Here is a 25,311-nt window from a genome sequence, read left to right on the forward strand (position 1 = left end):
GGACAGGGCCATGAGCTCCCGCTCGGGGGAGCGGGGACACACACCGGGGGCAGGGGCCAGGGGCCAGGGACACACACCGGGGATGATGGACGGGGACACTCACATGGGACAGGGGACAAGGACAGTCACATGGGGGATAGGATGGGGACACACACAGGGGACGGGGACACCTAGTCAGGGACAGGGAAGAAGAATGTCCACCTGGTGGACCTGGACTGAGGACACCCAGCCTAGGGCCAGGATACCCCGACAGGTGATGGGGATGTCCAGCCTGGGCACAAGGGACAAGGACCCCGCACTAGGGGTGAGAGACGGGATGCCCACTTGGGGACCCTGGGGACTTTCCCACAGGGAATCCCCAGAACGCACATGCCAGGCCCTGTCCTGACCACCCAACCTGGAGGGAACTCCTGGATCGTGAGCCCCTAGAACGCAGGACACTGTCCTGAACATGAACTCCTGACCCACTCAACCCTCCTGAATGGGACCGCCAAGACATGTCTCCCAACTCACCCACCCAAAGCCCAAAGCAGGATTCTCCAGCTCAACACCCAAGACCATTTCTTTCGACCCAACCCAACAGTTCACACACAGCCCTGCCCCATCTGGAGGGACCCCAGCCCTACCCACATCTGGAGAGACCCCAGCCCTGCCCCATCTGGAGGGACCCCAGCCCTACCCACATCTGGAGAGACCCCAGCCCTGCCCCATCTGCAGAGACCCCAGCCCTGCCCCATCTGGAGAGACCCCAGCCCTGTCCCATCTGGAGAGACCCCAGCCCTGCCCCATCTGGAGGGACCCCAGCCCTGCCCCATCTGGAGAGACCCCAGCCCTGTCCCATCTGCAGAGACCCCAGCCCTGTCCCATCTGGAGAGACCCCAGCCCTGCCCCATCTGGAGGGACCCCAGCCCTGCCCCATCTGGAGAGACCCCAGCCCTGCCCCATCTGGAGGGACCCCAGCCCTGTCCCATCTGGAGGGACCCCAGCCCTGTCCCATCTGGAGGGACCCCAGCCCTGCCCCATCTGGAGAGACCCCAGCCCTGTCCCATCTGGAGAGACCCCAGCCCTGCCCCATCTGGAGGGACCCCAGCCCTGCCCCATCTGGAGAGATCCCAGCCCTGTCCCATCTGGAGGGACCCCAGCCCTGCCCCATCTGGAGGGACCCCAGCCCTGTCCCATCTGGAGAGACCCCAGCCCTGCCCCATCTGGAGGGACCCCAGCCCTGCCCCATCTGGAGGGACCCCAGCCCTGCCCCATCTGGAGGGACCCCAGCCCTGTCCCATCTGGAGGGACCCCAGCCCTGTCCCATCTGGAGAGACCCCAGCCCTGTCCCATCTGGAGAGACCCCAGCCCTGTCCCATCTGGAGAGACTCCAGCCCTGTCCCATCTGCAGAGACCCCAGCCCTGTCCCATCTGGAGAGACCCCAGCCCTGCCCCATCTGGAGAGACCCCAGCCATGTCCCATCTGGAGGGACCCCAGCCCTGTCCCATCTGGAGAGACCCCAGCCCTGTCCCATCTGGAGAGACCCCAGCCCTGTCCCATCTGGAGAGACTCCAGCCCTGTCCCATCTGGAGAGACCCCAGCCCTGTCCCATCTGGAGAGACTCCAGCCCTGTCCCATCTGCAGAGACCCCAGCCCTGTCCCATCTGGAGGGACCCCAGCCCTGTCCCATCTGGAGAGACCCCAGCCCTGCCCCATCTGGAGAGACTCCAGCCCTGTCCCATCTGGAGAGACCCCAGCCCTGTCCCATCTGGAGAGACCCCAGCCCTGTCCCATCTGGAGAGACTCCAGCCCTGTCCCATCTGGAGAGACCCCAGCCCTGTCCCATCTGGAGGGACCCCAGCCCTGTCCCATCTGCAGAGACCCCAGCCCTGTCCCATCTGCAGAGACCTCAGCCCTGCCCCATCAGGAGGGACCCCAGCCCTGTCCCATCTGGAGGGACCCCAGCCCTGTCCCATCTGGAGAGACCCCAGCCCTGTCCCATCTGGAGAGACCCCAGCCCTGTCCCATCTGCAGAGACCCCAGCCCTGTCCCATCTGGAGAGACTCCAGCCCTGTCCCATCTGCAGAGACCCCAGCCCTGTCCCATCTGCAGAGACCCCAGCCCTGTCCCATCTGGAGAGACTCCAGCCCTGTCCCATCTGCAGAGACCCCAGCCCTGTCCCATCTGGAGAGACCCCAGCCCTGCCCCATCTGGAGAGACCCCAGCCATGTCCCATCTGGAGAGACCCCAGCCCTGTCCCATCTGGAGAGACCCCAGCCCTGCCCCATCTGGAGAGACCCCAGCCCTGCCCCATCTGGAGAGACCCCAGCCCTGTCCCATCTGGAGAGACCCCAGCCCTGTCCCATCTGGAGGGACCCCAGCCATGTCCCATCTGGAGAGACCCCAGCCCTGCTACATCTGGAGAGACCCCAGCCCTGCCCCATCTGGAGGGACCCCAGCCCTGTCCCATCTGGAGAGACCCCAGCCCTGTCCCATCTGGAGAGACCCCAGCCCTGTCCCATCTGGAGAGACTCCAGCCCTGTCCCATCTGCAGAGACCCCAGCCCTGTCCCATCTGCAGAGACCCCAGCCCTGTCCCATCTGGAGGGACCCCAGCCATGTCCCATCTGGAGAGACCCCAGCCCTGCTACATCTGGAGAGACCCCAGCCCTGCCCCATCTGGAGGGACCCCAGCCCTGTCCCATCTGGAGAGACCCCAGCCCTGTCCCATCTGCAGAGACCCCAGCCCTGTCCCATCTGGAGAGACACCAGCCCTGTCCCATCTGGAGATACCCCAGCCCTGTCCCATCTGGAGAGACCCCAGCCCTGTCCCATCTGCAGAGACCCCAGCCCTGTCCCATCTGGAGAGACCCCAGCCCTGTCCCATCTGCAGAGACCCCAGCCCTGTCCCATCTGGAGGGACCCCAGCCCTGTCCCATCTGGAGAGACCCCAGCCCTGTCCCATCTGGAGAGACCCCAGCCCTGTCCCATCTGGAGAGACCCCAGCCCTGCCCCATCTGGAGAGACTCCAGCCCTGTCCCATCTGGAGAGACCCCAGCCCTGTCCCATCGGGAGAGACCCCAGCCCTGTCCCATCTGGAGAGACCCCAGCCCTGTCCCATCTGCAGAGACCCCAGCCCTGTCCCATCTGGAGAGACCCCAGCCCTGTCCCATCTGCAGAGACCCCAGCCCTGTCCCATCTGGAGGGACCCCAGCCCTGTCCCATCTGGAGAGACCCCAGCCCTGTCCCATCTGGAGAGACCCCAGCCCTGTCCCATCTGGAGAGACCCCAGCCCTGCCCCATCTGGAGAGACTCCAGCCCTGTCCCATCTGGAGAGACCCCAGCCCTGTCCCATCGGGAGAGACCCCAGCCCTGTCCCATCTGCAGAGACCCCAGCCCTGTCCCATCGGCAGAGACCCCAGCCCTGTCCCATCTGCAGAGACCCCAGCCCTGTCCCATTGGCAGAGACCCCAGCCCTGTCCCATCTGCAGAGACCCCAGCCCCATCTCTGCCTCCCATTTGTTTGTATCACTGGCATCATGAGGTGAGGGCCTCCTGCAGCTGCACAGTCCCCTAAAAGACCTCAGGAAAACCCCCAGGGCTCCGAGGACCCCCCAGAGCTGTGGAGGCCTTATCTCAGGACAAGGGGCTGGGTCTGAGCTACCTGTGTTGGTAGCCTCACCGCACCAACCACACAGCCACACACCCATTTCAGTTTTTATGGAACTTTTCAGAGGTGTCACAGTTTCCCACCCCCCCTGCTGGCGTGAAGACCCAGGAAGGGTTGTGGGGACGGATTACTAAGGGGCTTGAGGTCACAAGCTCACTCAGTGCAAATAGGCAGCACTTCTGACCTGACCCTCACAGAACCTTCTAGAAGCAGTCTCCAGGGAGCCTCCTGGCCCTCTGAGCATAGGCTCAGGGCCCCCAACCCCGCTGGGTCTGCCCTGATGGGGGACACCCTCCTCTGCATCCTGAGCACCCAGCCTGGGAGGGACGAGGACCTGGGGGTGGACACTGGCCTCTGAGGCGTGGCCTGAAGGTGGACTGAGTCATGGTCTTTCAGAGTCCCTTTGAGGGCTGTGCCAGGGGAAGGGTCTGGGGTGGGGGACCTGAGTGACCATGGACACAGAGGAGCTGGGCAAGGAGGACCCTCCTGGGGCTGGACAGTGGACTTTCGACCTCTGCTGGGTGGCACCTCTGTGTGTGGGTCCAGCAATACTAACCCTGGGGGCACACTGGCACCCCCCTCGGTGGCTAATGAAGTGGACACCCCTGTCCCACTAGCTGACCCACGAGGTACCCCACTGGATGACTAGGAGGCACCCCACCCCTACTAGCTGACCTGGAGACCCCTGCCCCTGTCTCACACTAGCTACCTTGGGGGAACACCCCCACTAGTTGGCCCAGCAGGGCCCCCAATCCCCTACTAACAGAACTGAGGGACACCCCCTAGCTGGCCTGGGTGGTCCTCAACAGAGCGCCAGCATGGCCTCAGGGTCCCCCCCCACAATGTCCCTGTGCACCAGCTTAAAGGTCTCGATGAAGAGCTGCGTCCACTCCTGCTGCTGGCCGCCCGTGGCCAGCTTGGCACGCTCCGCGGTGTAGACCAGCAGGGCCGCCAGCCGGGTGTGGGTGGCAGGGTCGGGGCCGGTCAGGAGCTGCCGGATGTGGGGCGCCGTCCTGGGGAAGGACGGGCTGGGGTGCTCTTCCGTGTGGAGGAAGGCGGCCGGGGGCTCCCCAGGCCATGCGCCATCTGCGGGCATCCAGACAGGGTTCAGGGGAGGCCGCGGGGCCCGGGGGAAGGGCTGTCCAGGGGTCTCTGGCAGTCCAGCGCCTTTTTCTGGGATTTTCTGTCCAGAGACCTCTATCCTGGGGTCTCTGTCCAGGGGTCTCTGTCCTGGGATCCCTCTCCAGGAGTCTCTATCCTGGGATCCCTCTCCTGGGGTCTCTGTCATGTGGTCTCTATCCTGGCTGTGAGGCTGATCCCAGTCCCCTCAGGACAAGATGGCTGAGGGGTTGAGGACAGAGGCTCCTTCTCTCTGACCTTCCCTAGGGGCCATCATGCCTACATTCTGGGAGTCCTAACACTTTCTCTCCACGCCCCCCCAGAGGTCTCATTCAGGGCCCTCCTTATAGGGCTAATCCATCCAGGCTGACTGTCCACCCAGAGTGACCACATGGGACTGTCCACCCAGGGCGACCACAGGGGACTGTCCTGAGGGCCTCTGTGCCCCAGTCTGGCCCCCATGACCAGCAAGGTGGACGCTGTTCAAAGCCAGCAACTCTCCTCAAGGCTCTCAGCACAGGCCAAGCTCAGCCTCAGCCAGCTGTCTGAGCCCAGGTGGGGACAGGACACATCCCACTGCTACCCCTGGGCAGCCCCCTTGGTGAGCACTCTGGGTCTGGGGACTCTGGGCACCCACCCACCCAGCCAGCCACTGCTCCCATTGTCACGGCGGGTCCCAGGGCCCAGAGAGCAAGTCCTCGTGGCTCTGAGTAAGTGTGGCCCACAGACCCACCGGGGCCTGTCCACCCCCACCCCCCTCAGCCCTGGGAGAAGCCCAGCCCAGGCCACGGTGGCCACACACCACCCAGGTGCCTGCTGGCCCAGGGTCTCCCCCCAACCTCCAGGGGCCCCACAGCTCTCCGGCAGATGGGTAGCCCTGACCCTCAGGCCCAGGGCTCTGTGGCCCCAGCAGGCAGAGGGGGTGTGTGGGCAGGGCTGCCTTTGCCGGGCCTGGGTCCCCCAGCCCTGTGTGAGGCCCCCCAGCATGGGCTGCCACCACCCCATAAGCCACAGCTGTCTGTCCCCAGAGCCAGGCCAGCTCCTCAGTTCCCTCAGTGGGTGGGGGGTGGTGCTGCAGGTCTGGGCTGCGACCCCCTTGAGGGGTTTCCACTTGAGAGGGGTCCCTGAGTGTGCACTGAGGTCCCGACACCTCCCCACTGGCACGCTGGGTGTTGGCGTTACCTGTTTGGCAGGGCAGGTCTGGGCACACGATCTGGGGGTCTAGGAGGAAGCAGGGGGATGGTCAGTGCCTCCTGCATGTAGGGTGGTCCCCATCCCAGCCCCTCCTCACCTGGGACCCAGCCCCTGCCCCCGCCGCTGCTCCACCCAGTACCCTATCGTTCAGTCTTTGCCTCCTGTCCCCACCTGTCCCTGTGTCCCCTCCCCTCACCCATGTCTTCTCCCACTGTCCCTCCCCTCCCCTCCCCGTGTCCCGTATTGCGCCCCATCCCCTCACGTGCCCTACCGGGGCACAGTCTGTCGGCCATGTCATCGATGAACTTCTCGGCCACCAGGTCTGAGAAGAGTGTCATGTTGTGCACGTTCTGGGGCTGGTTGCAGGCGATGGAGGCCAGGTTCTCGCTCTCGTGCTGCTCGTGGAACATGTCCCCAATGCCGATGGCCGTGACCGTCACGTCCTGGCCGCACAGCGCCTGCAGGTTCTGGTCGTCGTCCCGAGGGTCGTGCCGCCCGTCCGTGATGACCATGGCGAAGACGCGTGTGCCGTGGCGCCGGCTCTCCTTGAGAAGCCGGTCGTACGCGAACTTGAGGGCCGAGGGCGTCCAGGTGCCGCCTGCGATCCACTCCAGGTTCTTGACGGCCTCCTTGAAGCTGGACATGGAGTTGATGCGAGGGTCGTCCAGCTGGATGGCCTCGAAGGTGCCCTCATGGCTGTACTGCACCACGCCGACGCGCGTGCCTGGGGCGGGCGAGAGGCCGTGCTGGGTGGGGAGGGATGGAGGCGAGGACACAGGACAGGACAGGGGAGGGGACACAGCAGGACACAGGAGAGGGCACGAACCACAGCAGTGCCACAGCTGTCCGTGGCAGAGCCCACAACAGTATCCACAGCAATGCCCACGACAGTGCCATAGCTGTTCGAGGCAGAGTGGAGCTCATGACAGGCCCATGTCAGTGCTCACAACAGAATCCACAGCAGAGCCCACAGCAGAGCCCACAGCAGTGCCCACAGCAGAGCCCACAGCAGAGCCCACAGCAGAGCCCACAGCAGAGCTCACAGCAGAGCTCACAGCAGAGCTGACAGCAGAGCTCACAGCAGAGCCCACAGCAGAGCTCACAGCAGAGCTCACAGCAGAGCCCACAGCAGTGCCCACAGCAGAGCCGACAGCAGAGCTCACAGCAGAGCCCACAGCAGAGCTCACAGCAGAGCCCACAGCAGAGCTCACAGCAGTGCCCACAGCAGAGCCCACAGCAGTGCCCACAGCAGAGCTCACAGCAGAGCCCACAGCAGTGCCCACAGCAGAGCCCACAGCAGTGCCCACAGCAGAGCTCACAGCAGAGCCCACAGCAGTGCCCACAGCAGAGCTCACAGCAGAGCCCACAGCAGAGCCCACAGCAGTGCTCACAGCAGAGCCCACAGCAGAGCTCACAGCAGAGCCCACAGCAGAGCTCACAGCAGTGCCCACAGCAGAGCCCACAGCAGTGCCCACAGCAGAGCTCACAGCAGAGCCCACAGCAGTGCTCACAGCAGAGCCCACAGCAGTGCTCACAGCAGAGCTCACAGAAGAGCCCACAGCAGAGCCCACAGCAGAGCCCACAACAGAGCTCACAGCAGAGCTCACAGCAGAGCCCACAGCAGAGCTCACAGCAGAGCCCACAGCAGAGCCCACAGCAGAGCCCACAGCAGAGCTCACAGCAGAGCCCACAGCAGAGCTCACAGCAGAGCTCACAGCAGAGCTCACAGCAGAGCCCACAGCAGAGCCCACAGCAGAGCCCACAGCAGAGCTCACAGCAGAGCCCACAGCAGAGCCCACAGCAGTGCCCACAGCAGAGCTCACAGCAGAGCTCACAGCAGAGCTCACAGCAGAGCTCACAGCAGTGCTCACAGCAGAGCCCACAGCAGAGCCCACAGCAGTGCCCACAGCAGAGCCCACAGCAGTGCCCACAGGAGAGCCCACAGCAGAGTCCACAGCAGAGCCCACAGCAGAGCCCACAGCAGAGCCCACAGCAGTGCCCACAGCAGAGTCCACAGCAGAGCCCACAGCAGAGCTCACAGCAGAGCCCACAGCAGAGCCCACAGCAGTGCTCACAGCAGAGCTCACAGCAGAGCCCACAGCAGAGCCCACAGCAGTGCTCACAGCAGAGCTCACAGCAGAGTCCACAGCAGAGCCCACAGCAGAGCCCACAGCAGAGCCCACAGCAGTGCCCACAGCAGTGCTCACAGCAGAGTCCACAGCAGAGCTCACAGCAGAGCTCACAGCAGAGCCCACAGCAGAGCTCACAGCAGAGCCCACAGCAGAGCTCACAGCAGAGCCCACAGCAGAGCTCACAGCAGAGCCCACAGCAGAGCTCACAGCAGAGCCCACAGCAGTGCCCACAGCAGAGTCCACAGCAGAGCCCACAGCAGAGCTCACAGCAGAGCTCACAGCAGAGCCCACAGGAGAGCCCACAGCAGAGCCCACAGCAGTGCTCACAGCAGAGCTCACAGCAGAGTCCACAGCAGAGCCCACAGCAGAGCCCACAGCAGAGCTCACAGCAGAGCCCACAGCAGAGCCCACAGCAGTGCTCACAGCAGAGCTCACAGCAGAGCTCACAGCAGAGCTCACAGCAGAGTCCACAGCAGAGCTCACAGCAGTGCCCACAGCAGAGTCCACAGCAGAGCCCACAGCAGAGCTCACAGCAGAGCTCACAGCAGAGCCCACAGCAGAGCCCACAGCAGAGCCCACAGCAGTGCTCACAGCAGAGCTCACAGCAGAGTCCACAGCAGAGCCCACAGCAGAGCCCACAGCAGTGCTCACAGCAGAGCTCACAGCAGAGCTCACAGCAGTGCTCACAGCAGAGCCCACAACAGAGCTCACAGCAGAGCCCACAGCAGAGCCCACAGCAGAGCCCACAGCAGTGCTCACAGCAGAGCTCACAGCAGAGTCCACAGCAGAGCCCACAGCAGAGCTCACAGCAGAGCTCACAGCAGAGCCCACAGCAGAGCTCACAGCAGAGCCCACAGCAGAGCTCACAGCAGAGCCCACAGCAGTGCCCACAGCAGAGTCCACAGCAGAGCCCACAGCAGAGCTCACAGCAGAGCTCACAGCAGAGCCCACAGCAGAGCCCACAGCAGAGCCCACAGCAGTGCCCACAGCAGTGCCCACAGCAGAGCTCACAGCAGTGCTCACAGCAGAGCCCACAGCAGAGCCCACAGCAGAGCCCTCAGCAGAGCACACAGCAGAGCTCACAGCAGTGCCCACAGCAGTGCCCACAGCAGAGCCCACAGCAGAGCCCACAGCAGTGCTCACAGCAGTGCCCACAGCAGAGTCCACAGCAGAGCCCACAGCAGTGCCCACAGCAGAGTCCACAGCAGAGCCCACAGCAGAGCTCACAGCAGTGCCCACAGCAGAGCTCACAGCAGAGCCCACAGCAGAGCCCACAGCAGTGCCCACAGGAGAGCCCACAGCAGAGTCCACAGCAGAGCCCACAGCAGAGCCCACAGCAGAGCCCACAGCAGTGCTCACAGCAGAGCCCACAGCAGAGCCCACAGCAGTGCTCACAGCAGAGCTCACAGCAGAGCTCACAGCAGTGCTCACAGCAGAGCCCACAGCAGAGCTCACAGCAGTGCCCACAGCAGAGCCCACAGCAGAGCCCACAGCAGTGCCCACAGCAGAGCCCACAGCAGAGCCCACAGCAGAGCCCACAGCAGTGCCCACAGCAGAGTCCACAGCAGAGCCCACAGCAGAGCCCACAGCAGTGCCCACAGCAGAGTCCACAGCAGTGCCCACAGGAGAGCCCACAGCAGAGTCCACAGCAGAGCCCACAGCAGAGCCCACAGCAGAGCCCACAGCAGTGCTCACAGCAGAGCCCACAGCAGAGCCCACAGCAGTGCTCACAGCAGAGCTCACAGCAGAGCTCACAGCAGTGCTCACAGCAGAGCCCACAGCAGAGCTCACAGCAGTGCCCACAGCAGAGCCCACAGCAGAGCCCACAGCAGTGCCCACAGCAGAGCCCACAGCAGAGCCCACAGCAGAGCCCACAGCAGTGCCCACAGCAGAGTCCACAGCAGAGCCCACAGCAGAGCCCACAGCAGTGCCCACAGCAGAGCCCACAGCAGTGCCCACAGGAGAGCCCACAGCAGAGTCCACAGCAGAGCCCACAGCAGAGCCCACAGCAGAGTCCACAGCAGAGCCCACAGCAGAGTCCACAGCAGAGCCCACAGCAGAGCCCACAGCAGAGCTCACAGCAGAGCCCACAGCAGAGCCCACAGCAGTGCCCACAGCAGAGCTCACAGCAGTGCCCACAGCAGAGCCCACAGCAGAGCCCACAGCAGAGCCCACAGCAGTGCTCACAGCAGAGCTCACAGCAGAGCACACAGCAGAGCTCACAGCAGTGCCCACAGCAGAGCCCACAGCAGAGCTCACAGCAGAGCCCACAGCAGAGCTCACAGCAGAGCCCACAGCAGAGCTCACAGCAGAGCCCACAGCAGAGCTCACAGCAGAGCTCACAGCAGAGCTCACAGCAGAGCCCACAGCAGAGCCCACAGCAGTGCCCACAGCAGAGCTCACAGCAGTGCCCACAGCAGAGCCCACAGCAGAGCCCACAGCAGAGCCCACAGCAGTGCCCACAGCAGAGCCCACAGCAGAGCCCACAGCAGAGCTCACAGCAGTGCCCACAGCAGAGCCCACAGCAGAGCCCACAGCAGTGCCCACAGCAGTGCCCACAGCAGAGCTCACAGCAGTGCTCACAGCAGAGCCCACAGCAGAGCCCACAGCAGAGCCCTCAGCAGAGCTCACAGCAGAGCACACAGCAGAGCTCACAGCAGAGCCCACAGCAGTGCCCACAGCAGAGCTCACAGCAGAGTCCACAGCAGAGCCCACAGCAGAGCCCACAGCAGAGCCCACAGCAGTGCTCACAGCAGAGCCCACAGCAGAGCCCACAGCAGTGCTCACAGCAGAGCTCACAGCAGAGCTCACAGCAGTGCTCACAGCAGAGCCCACAGCAGAGCTCACAGCAGTGCCCACAGCAGAGCCCACAGCAGAGCTCACAGCAGAGCCCACAGCAGAGCCCACAGCAGTGCCCACAGCAGAGCCCACAGCAGAGCCCACAGCAGAGCCCACAGCAGTGCCCACAGCAGAGTCCACAGCAGAGCCCACAGCAGAGCCCACAGCAGTGCCCACAGCAGAGCCCACAGCAGTGCCCACAGGAGAGCCCACAGCAGAGTCCACAGCAGAGCCCACAGCAGAGCCCACAGCAGAGTCTACAGCAGAGCCCACAGCAGAGTCCACAGCAGAGCCCACAGCAGAGCCCACAGCAGAGCTCACAGCAGAGCTCACAGCAGAGCCCACAGCAGAGCCCACAGCAGTGCTCACAGCAGAGCTCACAGCAGAGCACACAGCAGAGCTCACAGCAGTGCCCACAGCAGAGCCCACAGCAGAGCTCACAGCAGTGCCCACAGCAGAGCCCACAGCAGAGCCCACAGCAGAGCCCACAGCAGTGCCCACAGCAGAGTCCACAGCAGAGCCCACAGCAGAGCCCACAGCAGTGCCCACAGCAGAGCTCACAGCAGAGCCCACAGCAGTGCTCACAGCAGAGCCCACAGCAGAGCCCACAGCAGAGTCCACAGCAGAGCCCACAGCAGAGTCCACAGCAGAGCCCACAGCAGTGCCCACAGCAGTGCTCACAGCAGAGCTCACAGCAGAGCCCACAGCAGTGCCCACAGCAGAGCCCACAGCAGTGCCCACAGCAGTGCTCACAGCAGAGTCCACAGCAGAGCTCACAGCAGAGTCCACAGCAGAGCTCACAGCAGAGCCCACAGCAGAGCCCTCAGCAGTGCCCACAGCAGAGCCCACAGCAGAGCCCACAGCAGAGCCCACAGCAGAGCCCACAGCAGTGCCCACAGCAGTGCCCACAGCAGAGCCCACAGCAGAGCTCACAGCAGAGCTCACAGCAGAGCCCACAGCAGAGCCCACAGCAGTGCTCACAGCAGAGCCCACAGCAGAGCCCACAGCAGTGCTCACAGCAGAGCACACAGCAGAGCCCACAGCAGTGCCCACAGCAGAGCCCACAGCAGAGCTCACAGCAGAGCTCACAGCAGAGCTCACAGCAGTGCTCACAGCAGTGCCCACAGCAGAGCTCACAGCAGAGCACACAGCAGAGCTCACAGCAGAGCCCACAGCAGAGCCCACAGCAGAGCCCACAGCAGAGCCCATGACTATCCACAGCAGAGCTCACAGCAGAGCTCACAGCAGAGCCCACAGCAGTGCCCACAGCAGTGCCCACAGCAGAGCCCACAGCAGTGCCCACAGGAGAGCCCACAGCAGAGTCCACAGCAGAGCCCACAGCAGAGCCCACAGCAGAGCCCACAGCAGTGCCCACAGCAGAGTCCACAGCAGAGCCCACAGCAGAGCCCACAGCAGAGCCCACAGCAGAGCCCACAGCAGTGCTCACAGCAGAGCTCACAGCAGAGTCCACAGCAGAGCCCACAGCAGAGCCCACAGCAGAGCCCACAGCAGTGCCCACAGCAGTGCTCACAGCAGAGTCCACAGCAGAGCTCACAGCAGAGCCCACAGCAGAGCCCACAGCAGAGTCCACAGCAGTGCTCACAGCAGAGTCCACAGCAGAGCTCACAGCAGAGCCCACAGCAGAGCTCACAGCAGAGCTCACAGCAGAGCTCACAGCAGAGCCCACAGCAGAGCTCACAGCAGAGCCCACAGCAGTGCCCACAGCAGAGTCCACAGCAGAGCCCACAGCAGAGCTCACAGCAGAGCTCACAGCAGAGCCCACAGCAGAGCCCACAGCAGAGCCCACAGCAGTGCTCACAGCAGAGCTCACAGCAGAGTCCACAGCAGAGCCCACAGCAGAGCCCACAGCAGAGCTCACAGCAGAGCCCACAGCAGAGCCCACAGCAGTGCTCACAGCAGAGCTCACAGCAGAGCTCACAGCAGAGCCCACAGCAGTGCCCACAGCAGAGTCCACAGCAGAGCCCACAGCAGAGCTCACAGCAGAGCTCACAGCAGAGCCCACAGCAGAGCCCACAGCAGAGCCCACAGCAGTGCTCACAGCAGAGCCCACAGCAGAGTCCACAGCAGAGCCCACAGCAGAGCCCACAGCAGTGCTCACAGCAGTGCCCACAGGAGAGCCCACAGCAGAGCCCACAGCAGAGCTCACAGCAGAGCTCACAGCAGAGCCCACAGCAGAGCTCACAGCAGAGCCCACAGCAGAGCTCACAGCAGAGCCCACAGCAGTGCCCACAGCAGAGTCCACAGCAGAGCCCACAGCAGAGCTCACAGCAGAGCTCACAGCAGAGCCCACAGCAGAGCCCACAGCAGTGCCCACAGCAGTGCCCACAGCAGAGCCCACAGCAGTGCTCACAGCAGAGCCCACAGCAGAGCCCACAGCAGAGCCCTCAGCAGAGCCCACAGCAGTGTCCACAGCAGAGCCCACAGCAGAGCCCACAGCAGAGCCCACAGCAGTGCCCACAGCAGAGCCCACAGCAGTGCTCACAGCAGAGCCCACAGCAGAGCTCACAGCAGTGCCCACAGCAGTGCCCACAGCAGAGCCCACAGCAGTGCTCACAGCAGAGCCCACAGCAGAGCCCACAGCAGTGCCCACAGCAGTGCCCACAGCAGAGCCCACAGCAGTGCTCACAGCAGAGCTCACAGCAGAGCTCACAGCAGTGCTCACAGCACAGCCCACAGCAGAGCTCACAGCAGTGCCCACAGCAGAGCCCACAGCAGAGCTCACAGCAGAGCCCACAGCAGAGCCCACAGCAGTGCCCACAGCAGAGCCCACAGCAGAGCCCACAGCAGAGCTCACAGCAGAGCTCACAGCAGAGCTCACAGCAGTGCTCACAGCAGAGCCCACAGCAGAGCTCACAGCAGTGCCCACAGCAGAGTCCACAGCAGAGCCCACAGCAGAGCTCACAGCAGAGCCCACAGCAGAGCTCACAGCAGAGCTCACAGCAGTGCCCACAGGAGAGCCCACAGCAGAGTCCACAGCAGAGCCCACAGCAGAGCCCACAGCAGAGCCCACAGCAGTGCTCACAGCAGAGCCCACAGCAGAGTCCACAGCAGTGCTCACAGCAGTGCCCACAGCAGAGCCCACAGCAGTGCTCACAGCAGTGCCCACAGCAGAGTCCACAGCAGAGCCCACAGCAGAGTCCACAGCAGAGCCCACAGCAGAGCCCACAGCAGTGCCCACAGGAGAGCCCACAGCAGAGTCCACAGCAGAGCCCACAGCAGAGCCCACAGCAGAGCCCACAGCAGTGCTCACAGCAGAGCCCACAGCAGAGTCCACAGCAGAGCCCACAGCAGAGCCCACAGCAGAGCTCACAGCAGAGCCCACAGCAGAGCCCACAGCAGAGCCCACAGCAGAGCCCACAGCAGTGCTCACAGCAGAGCTCACAGCAGAGCACACAGCAGAGCTCACAGCAGTGCCCACAGCAGAGCCCACAGCAGAGCTCACAGCAGTGCCCACAGCAGAGCCCACAGCAGAGCCCACAGCAGTGCCCACAGCAGAGTCCACAGCAGAGCCCACAGCAGAGCCCACAGCAGTGCCCACAGCAGAGCCCACAGCAGAGCTCACAGCAGAGCTCACAGCAGAGCTCACAGCAGAGCCCACAGCAGTGCTCACAGCAGAGCCCACAGCAGAGCTCACAGCAGTGCTCACAGCAGAGCTCACAGCAGAGCCCACAGCAGTGCTCACAGCAGAGCTCACAGCAGAGCCCACAGCAGTGCTCACAGCAGAGCCCACAGCAGAGCCCACAGCAGAGTCCACAGCAGAGCCCACAGCAGAGCCCACAGCAGAGCCCACAGCAGAGCCCACAGCAGAGCTCACAGCAGAGCCCACAGCAGAGCTCACAGCAGAGCCCACAGCAGAGCCCACAGCAGAGCCCACAGCAGAGCCCACAGCAGAGCTCACAGCAGAGCCCACAGCAGAGCCCACAGCAGAGCCCACAGCAGAGCCCACAGCAGTGCTCACAGCAGAGCCCACAGCAGAGCTCACAGCAGAGCTCACAGCAGTGCCCACAGCAGAGCCCACAGCAGTGCCCACAGCAGAGCTCACAGCAGAGCCCACAGCAGTGCTCACAGCAGAGCCCACAGCAGTGCTCACAGCAGAGTCCACAGCAGAGCTCACAGCAGAGCCCACAGCAGAGCCCACAGCAGAGCCCACAGCAGTGCTCACAGCAGAGCCCACAGCAGTGCTCACAGCAGAGTCCACAGCAGAGCTCACAGCAGAGCCCACAGCAGAGCTCACAGCAGAGCCCACAGCAGAGCCCACAGCAGAGCCCACAGCAGAGCCCACAGCAGAGCTCACAGCAGAGCCCACAGCAGAGTCCACAGCAGAGCTCACAGCAGAGCCCACAGCAGAGCTCACAGCAGAGCCCACAGCAGAGCTCACAGCAGAGCCCACAGCAGTGCCCACAGCAGAGTCCACAGCAGAGCCCACAGCAGAGTCCACAGCAGAGCTCACAGCAGTGCCCACAGCAGAGCTCACAGCAGAGCTCACAGCAGAGCCCACAGCAGAGCCCACAGCAGAGCCCACAGCAGTGCTCACAGCAGAGCTCACAGCAGAGTCCACAGCAGAGCCCACAGCAGAGTCCACAGCAGAGCCCACAGCAGTGCCCACAGCAGTGCTCACAGCAGAGCCCACAGCAGAGCTCACAGCAGAGCCCACAGCAGAGCTCACAGCAGAGCCCACAGCAGTGCCCACAGCAGAGTCCACAGCAGAGCCCACAGCAGAGCTCACAGCAGAGCTCACAGCAGAGCCCACAGCAGAGCCCACAGCAGAGCCCACAGCAGTGCTCACATCAGAGCTCACAGCAGAGCCCACAGCAGAGCCCACAGCAGAGCCCACAGCAGTGCCCACAGCAGAGCCCACAGCAGAGCTCACAGCAGAGCCCACAGCAGAGCCCACAGCAGAGCTCACAGCAGAGCTCACAGCAGTGCCCACAGCAGTGCCCACAGCAGAGCCCACAGCAGTGCCCACAGCAGAGCTCACAGCAGAGCCCACAGCAGAGCCCACAGCAGTGCCCACAGCAGAGCCCACAGCAGAGTCCACAGCAGAGCCCACAGCAGAGCTCACAGCAGAGCTCACAGCAGTGCCCACAGCAGAGCCCACAGCAGAGCCCACAGCAGTGCTCACAGCAGAGCACACAACAGAGCCCACAGCAGTGCCCACAGCAGAGCCCACAGCAGAGCCCACAGCAGTGCTCACAGCAGAGCTCACAGCAGAGCTCACAGCAGTGCTCACAGCAGAGCCCACAGCAGAGCTCACAGCAGTGCCCACAGCAGAGCCCACAGCAGAGCTCACAGCAGAGCCCACAGCAGAGCCCACAGCAGAGCTCACAGCAGAGCTCACAGCAGAGCTCACAGCAGAGCCCACAGCAGAGCCCACAGCAGTGCCCACAGCAGAGCCCACAGCAGTGCCCACAGGAGAGCCCACAGCAGAGTCCACAGCAGAGCCCACAGCAGAGCCCACAGCAGAGCCCACAGCAGAGCCCACAGCATGCCCACAGCAGAGTCCACAGCAGAGCCCACAGCAGAGCTCACAGCAGAGCTCACAGCAGAGCCCACAGCAGAGCCCACAGCAGTGCTCACAGCAGAGCTCACAGCAGAGTCCACAGCAGAGCCCACAGCAGAGCCCACAGCAGAGCCCACAGCAGAGCTCACAGCAGAGCCCACAGCAGAGCCCACAGCAGTGCCCACAGGAGAGCCCACAGCAGAGTCCACAGCAGAGCCCACAGCAGAGCCCACAGCAGAGCCCACAGCAGTGCTCACAGCAGAGCTCACAGCAGAGTCCACAGCAGAGCCCACAGCAGTGCTCACAGCAGAGCTCACAGCAGAGCTCACAGCAGAGCTCACAGCAGTGCTCACAGCAGAGTCCACAGCAGAGCTCACAGCAGAGCTCACAGCAGTGCTCACAGCAGAGCTCACAGCAGAGCCCACAGCAGAGCCCACAGCAGAGCTGACAGCAGAGCCCACAGCAGAGCTCACAGCAGAGCCCACAGCAGAGCCCACAGCAGTGCCCACAGCAGAGCCCACAGCAGTGCCCACAGCAGAGCTCACAGCAGAGCCCACAGCAGAGCTCACAGCAGAGCCCACAGCAGTGCTCACAGCAGAGCCCACAGCAGAGCCCACAGCAGAGCCCACAGCAGAGCCCACAGCAGTGCCCACAGCAGAGCCCACAGCAGAGCCCACAGCAGAGCGCACAGCAGTGCCCACAGCAGAGCCCACAGCAGAGCCCACAGCAGAGCCCACAGCAGAGCCCACAGCAGAGCGCACAGCAGTGCCCACAGCAGAGCCCACAGCAGAGCTCACAGCAGAGCCCACAGCAGAGTCCACAGCAGAGCCCACAGCAGAGCCCACAGCAGAGCTCACAGCAGAGCCCACAGCAGAGTCCACAGCAGAGCCCACAGCAGAGCCCATGACTATCCACAGCAGAGCCCACAGCAGTGCCCACAGCAGAGCCCACAGCAGTGCCCACAGCAGAGCTCACAGCAGTGCTCACAGCAGAGCCCACAGCAGAGCCCACAGCAGAGCCCATGACTATCCACAGCAGAGCCCACAGCAGAGCCCATGACTATCCACAGCGGACCCCTAGGCTTGAGCTCTCCCCTGTCCCAGCCCCTACGCAGCTCAGTCTGGCCCTGCCCTGGCACCTCCTCCCAGAGACTGACCGGTGTCTGCCTTGGGGTCCTTGGCCATGGCGCCCAGCCTGTTGGCCACGCTGATGACGAAGTTCTTCTCCAGCGTGAAGTTGGTGTAGCCAATGCTCTCGGAGCTGTCGATGACGAACAGCACGTCCAGGGCTCCACAGCGCCTCTCGCAGTCTGGTGGGACATGCTGTGAGCAGGGCCGCCCAGCCCTCAGGGCAGCACGGGGGTCCCCGGAGGAGTCCAGGACCCTTGGGGGCAGCATGGGCATCCCCAGAGGAGCCCAGGACCCTTGGGGGCAGCACCGGGGTCCCCAGAGGAGCCCAGGACCCTTGGGGGCAGCACCGGGGGTCCCCAGAAGAGCCCAGGACCCTTGGGGGCAGCACGGGGGTCCCCAGAGGAGCCCAGGACCCTTGGGGGCAGCACGGGGGTCCCCAGAGGAGCCCAGGACCCTTGGGGACAGCACCGGGGTCCCCAGAGGAGCCCAGGACCCTTGGGGACAGCACCGGGGTCCCCAGAGGAGCCCAGCTCCCTGTGGGCAGCACGGGGGTCCCCAGAGGAGCCCAGGTCAGCCTCACTCACCACAGCAGCCACAAGTCTCACGCACGTAGGTCATGACATCACACTCCTGCAAGGGCAGGGGCCTGAGGGTCCTGCAACTCCTTCCCCGTCTCTCCTCTCTACCCCCACTCCCCTGCACCCTTGCCTGCTGTGACAGAACCAGGGTGCTGATGCTTGTGCCGACCTACCACCTACCGTGAGCCCGGGGTCTCCAGGGGGTCCTGGTTCTCCCTGCAGAAGGAAGGAGGGTAGTGGGAGGGGAGAGAAGGTTAGGAGGACAGAGGAGGGAGAGGGAGAGGAGGGAGGAGGGCGGGGAGGGAAGGGGGAGGAGGCAGCAGTGGGGGCCAGAAGGAGGCCCGTGTGCTCTCAGTTCAGGGCCAGGGTATGGGGTCCTGAGGGCCTGCGGTGCGGGTTCCCTGTCGCTGGGGTGTGGGGTCCGGAAGGTGACCTGTAGCCGAGGTCAGGTGACGGTGGGGCTGCAGGCTGACCCTGTGTCCCGGCTGGGGACAGGCCTACCTCAGGTCCTGGGGCTCCTCTCTGACCCCTCGGGCCCGGCTCTCCGGGCGGCCCAGGATCCGCCTGTGAAGAGAGGGCTCCAGACACCAGCTGCACCAGGCTGGGCCTGGCTGCCCCGGGGCGGGTACGGTCCAGGCCCTGGGAGGGACGCGGGGGTTTCTGCGGGGCCCGGGGTCCTGGTCACTCACAGGCTCTCCCTTGTCTCCTTTCCTTCCCGGCTGTCCTTTCAGGCCAAAGCCTCCTCTTCCTCCCTGAGGAAAATATGTGTGTGAGGCTGGGCCGGGGAGGGGAGGGGAGGGGAGGGGACGGCGAGGGTGTGCAGGGTTGCGGCAGGGATAAGATGGGATGGTGGGTGGGTGTCAGGGTGGGGTCGGAACAGAAACAGGAACAGGAACCAGGCAGGCCTGTCGGGAGGCTGAGCTGAGCAGCTGAGGACTGAGTTTGGGGCAGGTGCGAGGCCATGCTGGTTGTGTCTGAGGGCGGGGTGCAGAGGGGTCTGGGGAGGGCGGGGTGCAGAGGGGTCTGGGGAGGGCTGGGTGCAGAGGGGTCTGGGGAGGGCTGGGTGCAGAGGGGTCTGGGGGAGGGCTGGGTGCAGAGGGGTCTGGGGGAGGGCTGGGTGCAGAGGGGTCTGGGGGAGGGCTGGGTGCAGAGGGGTCTGGGGGAGGGCTGGGTGCAGAGTTGTCTGGGGAGGGCTGGGTGCAGAGGGGTCTGGGGGAGGGCTGGGTGCAGAGGGGTCTCGGGGAGGGCTGGGTGCAGAGGGGTCTCGGGGAGGGCTGGGTGCAGAGGGGTCTGGGGGAGGGCTGGGTGCAGAGGGGTCTGGGGGAGGGCTGGGTGCAGAGGGGTCTCGGGGAGGGCTGGGTGCAGAGGGGTCTGGGGAGGGCTGGGTGCAGAGGGGTCTGGGGGAGGGCTGGGTGCAGAGTTGTCTGGGGAGGGCTGGGTGCAGAGGGGTCTGGGGGAGGGCTGGGTGCAGAGGGGTCTCGGGGAGGGCTGGGTGCAGAGGGGTCTCGGGGAGGGCTGGGTGCAGAGGGATCTGGGGGAGGGCTGGGTGCAGAGGGGTCTGGGGGAGGGCTGGGTGCAGAGGGGTCTCGGGGAGGGCTGGGTGCAGAGGGGTCTGGGGAGGGCTGGGTGCAGAGGGGTCTGGGGGAGGGCTGGGTGCAGAGGGGTCTGGGGAGGTCTGGGTGCAGAGGGGTCTGGGGAGGGCTGGGTGCAGAGTTGTCTGGGGAGGGCTGGGTGCAGAGGGGTCTGGGGGAGGGCTGGGTGCAGAGTTGTCTGGGGAGGGCTGGGTGCAGAGGGATCTGGGGGAGGGCTGGGTGCAGAGGGATCTGGGGGAGGGCTGGGTGCAGAGGGATCTGGGGGAGGGCTGGGTGCAGAGGGGTCTGGGGAGGGCTGGGTGCAGAGGGTCTGGGGAGGGCTGGGTGCAGAGGGTCTGGGGAGGGCTGGGTGCAGAAAGCTTGAGGGTGCAGGCACACTCTGAGCTACTCACCTCAGGGCCACGGGGACCTGGTTCGCCTTTCTCTCCCTGTGGGTGAGCACCGTGGGGGTGACTTGGAGGCCATTGGGGGTGGTCTCTGGGCTCGTGGGACTCTCCAGCCCCCCCACCCCATCTGAGATCCTGGTCTAAGGCAGGCCTGCTCCCTCAGGGTCCTGTCCCAGACACTTTGCCACTTCCCCAGCCCCCACCCAACCCCATGTTTCCCAACCCCTCCCCTTCTACCAAGTGCCTTGGACCCCTCCCCCTGCCCCATTTATCTCTCTGTCCCTTTACCACTCACCCCATCCCCTGCTTCCTCCTGCTCCAACCCCCCCATCCCCTCAGTGAGGCTGTCCAGTGGGGACCCTCTGCTTCCCAGCACTCACGGGCTCTCCTCGGGGGCCAGGGTAGCTGAATCCAGGCCTTCCAGGGTCTCCCTAGAGGGTAGTGGGGGAGAGGCATGGTCAGTGACCCCCAAGGGAGGGTGGGCTGTCCTGGGGGAGCCACAGAGACCCACAGTGAACGTGAGGCCAGGTGGACTGTGGGGTGACAGTGGGGTGCGGCCTACCTTGGGGCCAAGTTGTCCTGAGTCTCCACGGGGACCCGTGTCCCCGGGGTCTCCCCTAGACCCCTGAGGAAGGAGGGAGAGGGCTGTGAGGACAGAGAGCCCCATACCCCAAGATGGGTCATCTGGGGTCCTGCCTGTGGCATGGGGTGCCCTCCTCCACAGGGGACAGGGGCAGCCCCCAGGTGTAGCACTCACCTGCTTCCCAGGTTCCCCGAGAGCTCCCTGGGGTCCCCTGGGTCCAGGCACACCACGGTCTCCCTAGAGAGAGGGGACAAGTCAAGAGTCCCTCACCCAGACTTCAGGCAGAGCTGGGGTCCCCTGAGCCCCCCAGACAGAGCTAAGGTCCCCTGAGCCCCCCAGAGAGAGCTGTGGTCCCCTGAGCCCCCCAGAGAGAGCTGAGGTCCCCCGAGCCCCCCAGAGAGAGCTGAGTCCCCCGAGCCCCCCAGAGAGAGCTGAGTCCCCTGAGACCCCAGAGAGAGCTGAGTCCCCCGAGCCCCCCAGAGAGAGCTGAGGTCCCCTGAGCCCCCCAGAGAGAGCTGAAGTCCCCTGAGCCCCCCAGAGAGAGCTGAAGTCCCCTGAGCCCCCCAGACAGAGCTGAGCTCCCCTGAGCCCCCCAGAGAGAGCTGAGCTCCCCTGAGACCCCCAGAGAGAGCTGAGGTCCCCTGAGACCCCCAGAGAGAGCTGAAGTCCCCTGAGCCCCCCAGACAGAGCTGAGTCCCCTGAGCCCCCCAGAGAGAGCTGAGCTCCCCTGAGCCCCCCAGAGAGAGCTGAGGTCCCCTGAGGCCCCCAGAGAGAGCTGAGCTCCCCTGAGACCCCAGAGAGAGCTGAGCTCCCCTGAGCCCCCCAGAGAGAGCTGAAGTCCCCTGAGACCTCAGAGAGAGCTGAGCTCCCCCGAGCCCCCCAGAGAGAGCTGAGGTCCCCCAAGCCCCCCAGAGAGAGCTGAGGTCCCCTGAGGCCCCCAGAGAGAGCTGAGCTCCCCTGAGACCCCAGAGAGAGCTAAAGTCCCCTGAGACCTCAGAGAGAGCTGAGCTCCCCCGAGCCCCCCAGAGAGAGCTGAGGTCCCCCAAGCCCCCCAGAGAGAGCTGAGCTCCCCTGAGCCCCCCAGAGAGAGCTGAGCTCCCCTGAGCCCCTCAGGCAGAGCTGGGCCCCCCTGGTCCCCCAGAGAGAGTTGGGGTCCCCTGAGCCCCCTTTGTGGATCCCCCTCTTGGGCAGTGGCCTGTACCCTTTCACTCACCTTGGACCCTTTGCTGCCAACCTCTCCAGCCAGGCCTCGGGGCCCCTCAGGGCCAGGATCACCCTGCAGGGACAAAGGAACTCAGAGGGGACCCAAGGTTGGGATGCATTGTGGGAGTTGGGGTCCTCTGGTGGCCTGTTCCCTTGTAGCGGGGTTTCCTGGTGACCTGTCTCCTGGTGGCCTGTCCCTGGTGGAGTGTCCCCTGGTAGCCTGTCCCCTGGTGTCCTGTCCCCTGGTGTCCTGTCCCCTGGTGTCCTGTCCCTGGTGGCCTGTCCCCTGGTGTCCTGTCCCCTGGTGTCCTGTCCCTGGTGTCCTGTCCTCTGGTGTCCTGTCCCTGGTGGCCTGTCCCCTGGTGTCCTGTCCCCTGGTGGCCTGTCCCTGGTGTCCTGTCCCCTGTTGGCCTGTCCCTGGTGTCCTGTCCCCTGGTGGCCTGTCCCCTGGTGGCCTGTCCCCTGGTGGAGGGTCCCCTGGTGGCCTGTCCCTGTGGTTTGTCCCCTGGTGGAGTGTCCCCTGGTGGCCTGTTCCTGGTGGCCTGTCCCTGGTGGCCTGTCCCCTGGTGGAGTGTCCCCTGGTGGCCTGTTCCTGGTGGCTGGTCCCCTGGTGGCCTGTCCCCAGGTGGCCTGTCCCCTGGTGGCCTGTCCCTGGTGGCTGGTCCCCTGGTGGCTGGTTCCCTGGTGGCTGGTCCCCTGGTGGCCTGTTCCTGGTGGCTGGTCCCCTGGTGGCCTGTCCCCTGGTGGCCTGTTCCTGGTGGCTGGTCCCCTGGTGGAGTGTCCCCTGGTGGCCTGTCCCTGGTGGCCTGTTCCTGGTGGCCTGTCCCTGGTGGCCTGTCCCCTGGTGGAGTGTCCCCTGGTGGCCTGTTCCTGGTGGCTGGTCCCCTGGTGGCCTGTCCCCAGGTGGCCTGTCCCCTGGTGGCCTGTCCCTGGTGGCTGGTCCCCTGGTGGCTGGTTCCCTGGTGGCTGGTCCCCTGGTGGCCTGTTCCTGGTGGCTGGTCCCCTGGTGGCCTGTCCCCTGGTGGCCTGTTCCTGGTGGCTGGTCCCCTGGTGGAGTGTCCCCTGGTGGCCTGTCCCTGGTGGCCTGTCACCAGCTAAATCCTCTCTGGAGGATGGCTAGCTGCCCCAGCCTGGGCCCTGTGAGCTGAGACTAACCCAGAGACACTCACCTTCTCCCCCTTGGGGCCATCGCTGCCTGGGCTGCCCTTGGTCCCGGGGTCCCCCCTGCGGCCCTGCAGAGAAGGACGTGTGGGTGGGGGGCCCAGCTCGGGGACCCCACAGCACCTTGTGCCAAGTCTGGCTTTAGGGGCAGGGCCTCATGCCAGACCAGCTGCTAGGCATGGTTTCAGCTGAGTATTAGGGTCCCTCCCACCCTCCATCAGCTGGTGGAGAGGGAGGGGACTCAGGTAAGATCAGGGGTCACTAGGTCAGCTGGAGCAGGAGGGGCTGCTCTGTGGGAGGACGTGGGGTCAACCCTTAGGGTCCAGCTGGGTTTGGTGACCTGGGGCAGGGGGCCTGGTAAGGGTGGGGCCCCAGGGCAGGGGTGGGGGGACAGTGACCGGCTGGGCTGGACTCACAGGCCCGCCTCGGGGTCCCGGGGCAGGGGTGGGGGGACAGTGACCGGCTGGGCTGGACTCACAGGCTCGCCTCGGGGTCCCGGGGCAGGGGTGGGGGACAGTGACCGGCTGGGCTGGACTCACATGCTCGCCTCGGGGTCCTCGGGGCCCAGGTCCACCTTTGGCTCCTTTCACGCCTGGGCTGCCTGGAGCTCCACTGTTGCCCTGGTAACCCTGGGGTGCAGCCAGCAGTCACCCCCAGCACAGGCGGGCACTTTCTTCTGCACCCTCCCCTCCGTGAACCTCCCTTCTCCTCCCCTCTGTGGGGCAGGGGGCCGTCGGTCCTGGCAGTGCCCCGTCCCCTCCCCAGCTCTGAGCGGTCACTTGCCTTGCTGCCTTTGGCCCCGCTCTCCCCTGGGGGCCCTCTGCGTCCAGGTCGGCCAGGGTCCCCCTAGAAGGTGGAGGAGCTGTCAGTGGGTGGGGAGCCTGGCCAGGGCGCCAGAGAAGTGAAGACGTCCCTCCAGCACGGGCGGGGGGTTGTGGGGTGGGGTCTGGGGGTGGCTTCCAGGTCCCTTGCTGCAGGCAGACCGAGGCCTGGGGCACCCGCCACTAACCCGAGCAGCACAGTCTCCTTCACAGGCCTCAAGGCACCTCAAGGCCTGAAGGGCCCCTGGACTTCCTGGAGAGCCTGTCTTCAGGCCCTGTAGGCCTCTGCCCTCTGCCCTCTGCTGGGCTCTGGCATGGGGGGGAGGGGTTTTGGGGACCCCATGGCAGCAACCCTTCCCTCCCTCATGCTGGGTGGAGGAGGTTCTGGGGGACTCCACGGCACTCCTCACCTTGGCTCCACGGTCTCCGGGCTCCCCAGGACTGCCCGCCTCCCCGGGGTATCCATCAGCTCCCTGTGAGAGAGGGTAGGGGGGCTTCCTGGGCTCTTGGCCACCACACTCCTCTGCTGTCCCTCAGTGACGGGCTCCGGGCACCCCCTGCTGCCCCAGACCCCCCCATAGGACTGCTGCCCTGGGGCTCGGCCAGGAGGTCCCCCCATGTGAGTCCCCTCTGGAGGGACGGCCACATGGCCTGGACGGAAAGGGGCAGTGGGGTGTCTGTCTCCCCACCCATGGGGTCCCACACACGCACCCGGCTCCCCACGTCGCCCTTGCAGCCAGGAGGTCCGATGCGTCCCAGCTTGCCCTGCAGGGGGTCGGGGGCATCAGCGGTGACAGCACAGCCTGGCACTCCCGCCCCGGCCCGGCCACACCCCGCGTCTCAAGGGCCCTTGTCTGTGGATCCCAGGCCAGTGGACAGGGGTGACGTCGGCTCTCCTCCCTCCCTCCCCACTGCCCCTGGAGGAGTGTGCAAAAATTAATGACAATTGCTTGTACCAGGTGTTTGTAAAAGCCTTTGACCTTTATGACCTCTGCCCATCTCAGTCCCAGTGTGCTCAGTGTGAACCATTTTTTGTCGGATCTTCCTTTTGTATAAAGGAGAAATCTTACTGATCAGGGCCCAGCAGTTTTGGAAAGAGCTGATCTGGCGCCACTAGAATTAAACTTTTCCAGTAACCGCAAGGTGTCCTGACTTTTGTTCAGTTTCCCTGTTTGCACCCCCTCCCACACTCTCCCCTTGCCTCCCCTCCCTCAGTCAGACTTTTACCTTCTGCCCATCTGTTCCGTTCCTGCCAGCCAGGCCAGAGGCTCCCTGGAGGGAAGAAAGAGGACCCCAGAGGGGACTCCGTTAGCCTGATGGTCAACCAGGGGGTGGGGGCAGCAGCAAGTGGGGTCCCCGCCTCCTACTTACCTTCCGGCCATCAGCTCCAAATTCACCCTG

At 64.9% G+C, this 25,311-nt stretch overlaps 1 protein-coding gene across 5 annotated transcripts in view; it reads right to left on the minus strand.

Moving 5' to 3' along the window:
* The window catches only part of COL6A2 (collagen type VI alpha 2 chain), a 39,869-nt gene that overhangs the window by 1,148 nt on the left and 13,410 nt on the right, over positions 1-25,311 (minus strand). For 4 of the 5 annotated variants that reach the window (XM_060198871.1, XM_060198873.1, XM_060198872.1 and 1 more), the window contains exons 9-27: positions 25,282-25,308; positions 25,138-25,182; positions 24,622-24,675; positions 24,321-24,383; positions 23,873-23,935; positions 23,629-23,718; positions 23,098-23,160; positions 21,939-22,001; positions 20,900-20,962; positions 20,705-20,767; positions 20,523-20,573; positions 20,149-20,184; positions 18,854-18,916; positions 18,666-18,728; positions 18,345-18,380; positions 18,171-18,216; positions 17,613-17,765; positions 6,237-6,689; positions 5,954-5,992 (exon numbers count right to left, since the gene is read on the minus strand). In XM_060198871.1, the coding sequence (XP_060054854.1) occupies positions 5,954-5,992; positions 6,237-6,689; positions 17,613-17,765; positions 18,171-18,216; positions 18,345-18,380; positions 18,666-18,728; positions 18,854-18,916; positions 20,149-20,184; positions 20,523-20,573; positions 20,705-20,767; positions 20,900-20,962; positions 21,939-22,001; positions 23,098-23,160; positions 23,629-23,718; positions 23,873-23,935; positions 24,321-24,383; positions 24,622-24,675; positions 25,138-25,182; positions 25,282-25,308 (1,534 nt within the window). Of the gene's footprint in view, positions 1-3,687; positions 4,739-5,953; positions 5,993-6,236; positions 6,690-17,612; positions 17,766-18,170; positions 18,217-18,344; positions 18,381-18,665; positions 18,729-18,853; positions 18,917-20,148; positions 20,185-20,522; positions 20,574-20,704; positions 20,768-20,899; positions 20,963-21,938; positions 22,002-23,097; positions 23,161-23,628; positions 23,719-23,872; positions 23,936-24,320; positions 24,384-24,621; positions 24,676-25,137; positions 25,183-25,281; positions 25,309-25,311 lie in introns of those variants that run through there. The other variant, XM_060198874.1, reaches the window with a different exon arrangement.

This window comes from Erinaceus europaeus, chromosome 9, assembly GCF_950295315.1.
Source record: "Erinaceus europaeus chromosome 9, mEriEur2.1, whole genome shotgun sequence".
Taxonomy (NCBI): domain Eukaryota; kingdom Metazoa; phylum Chordata; class Mammalia; order Eulipotyphla; family Erinaceidae; genus Erinaceus; species Erinaceus europaeus.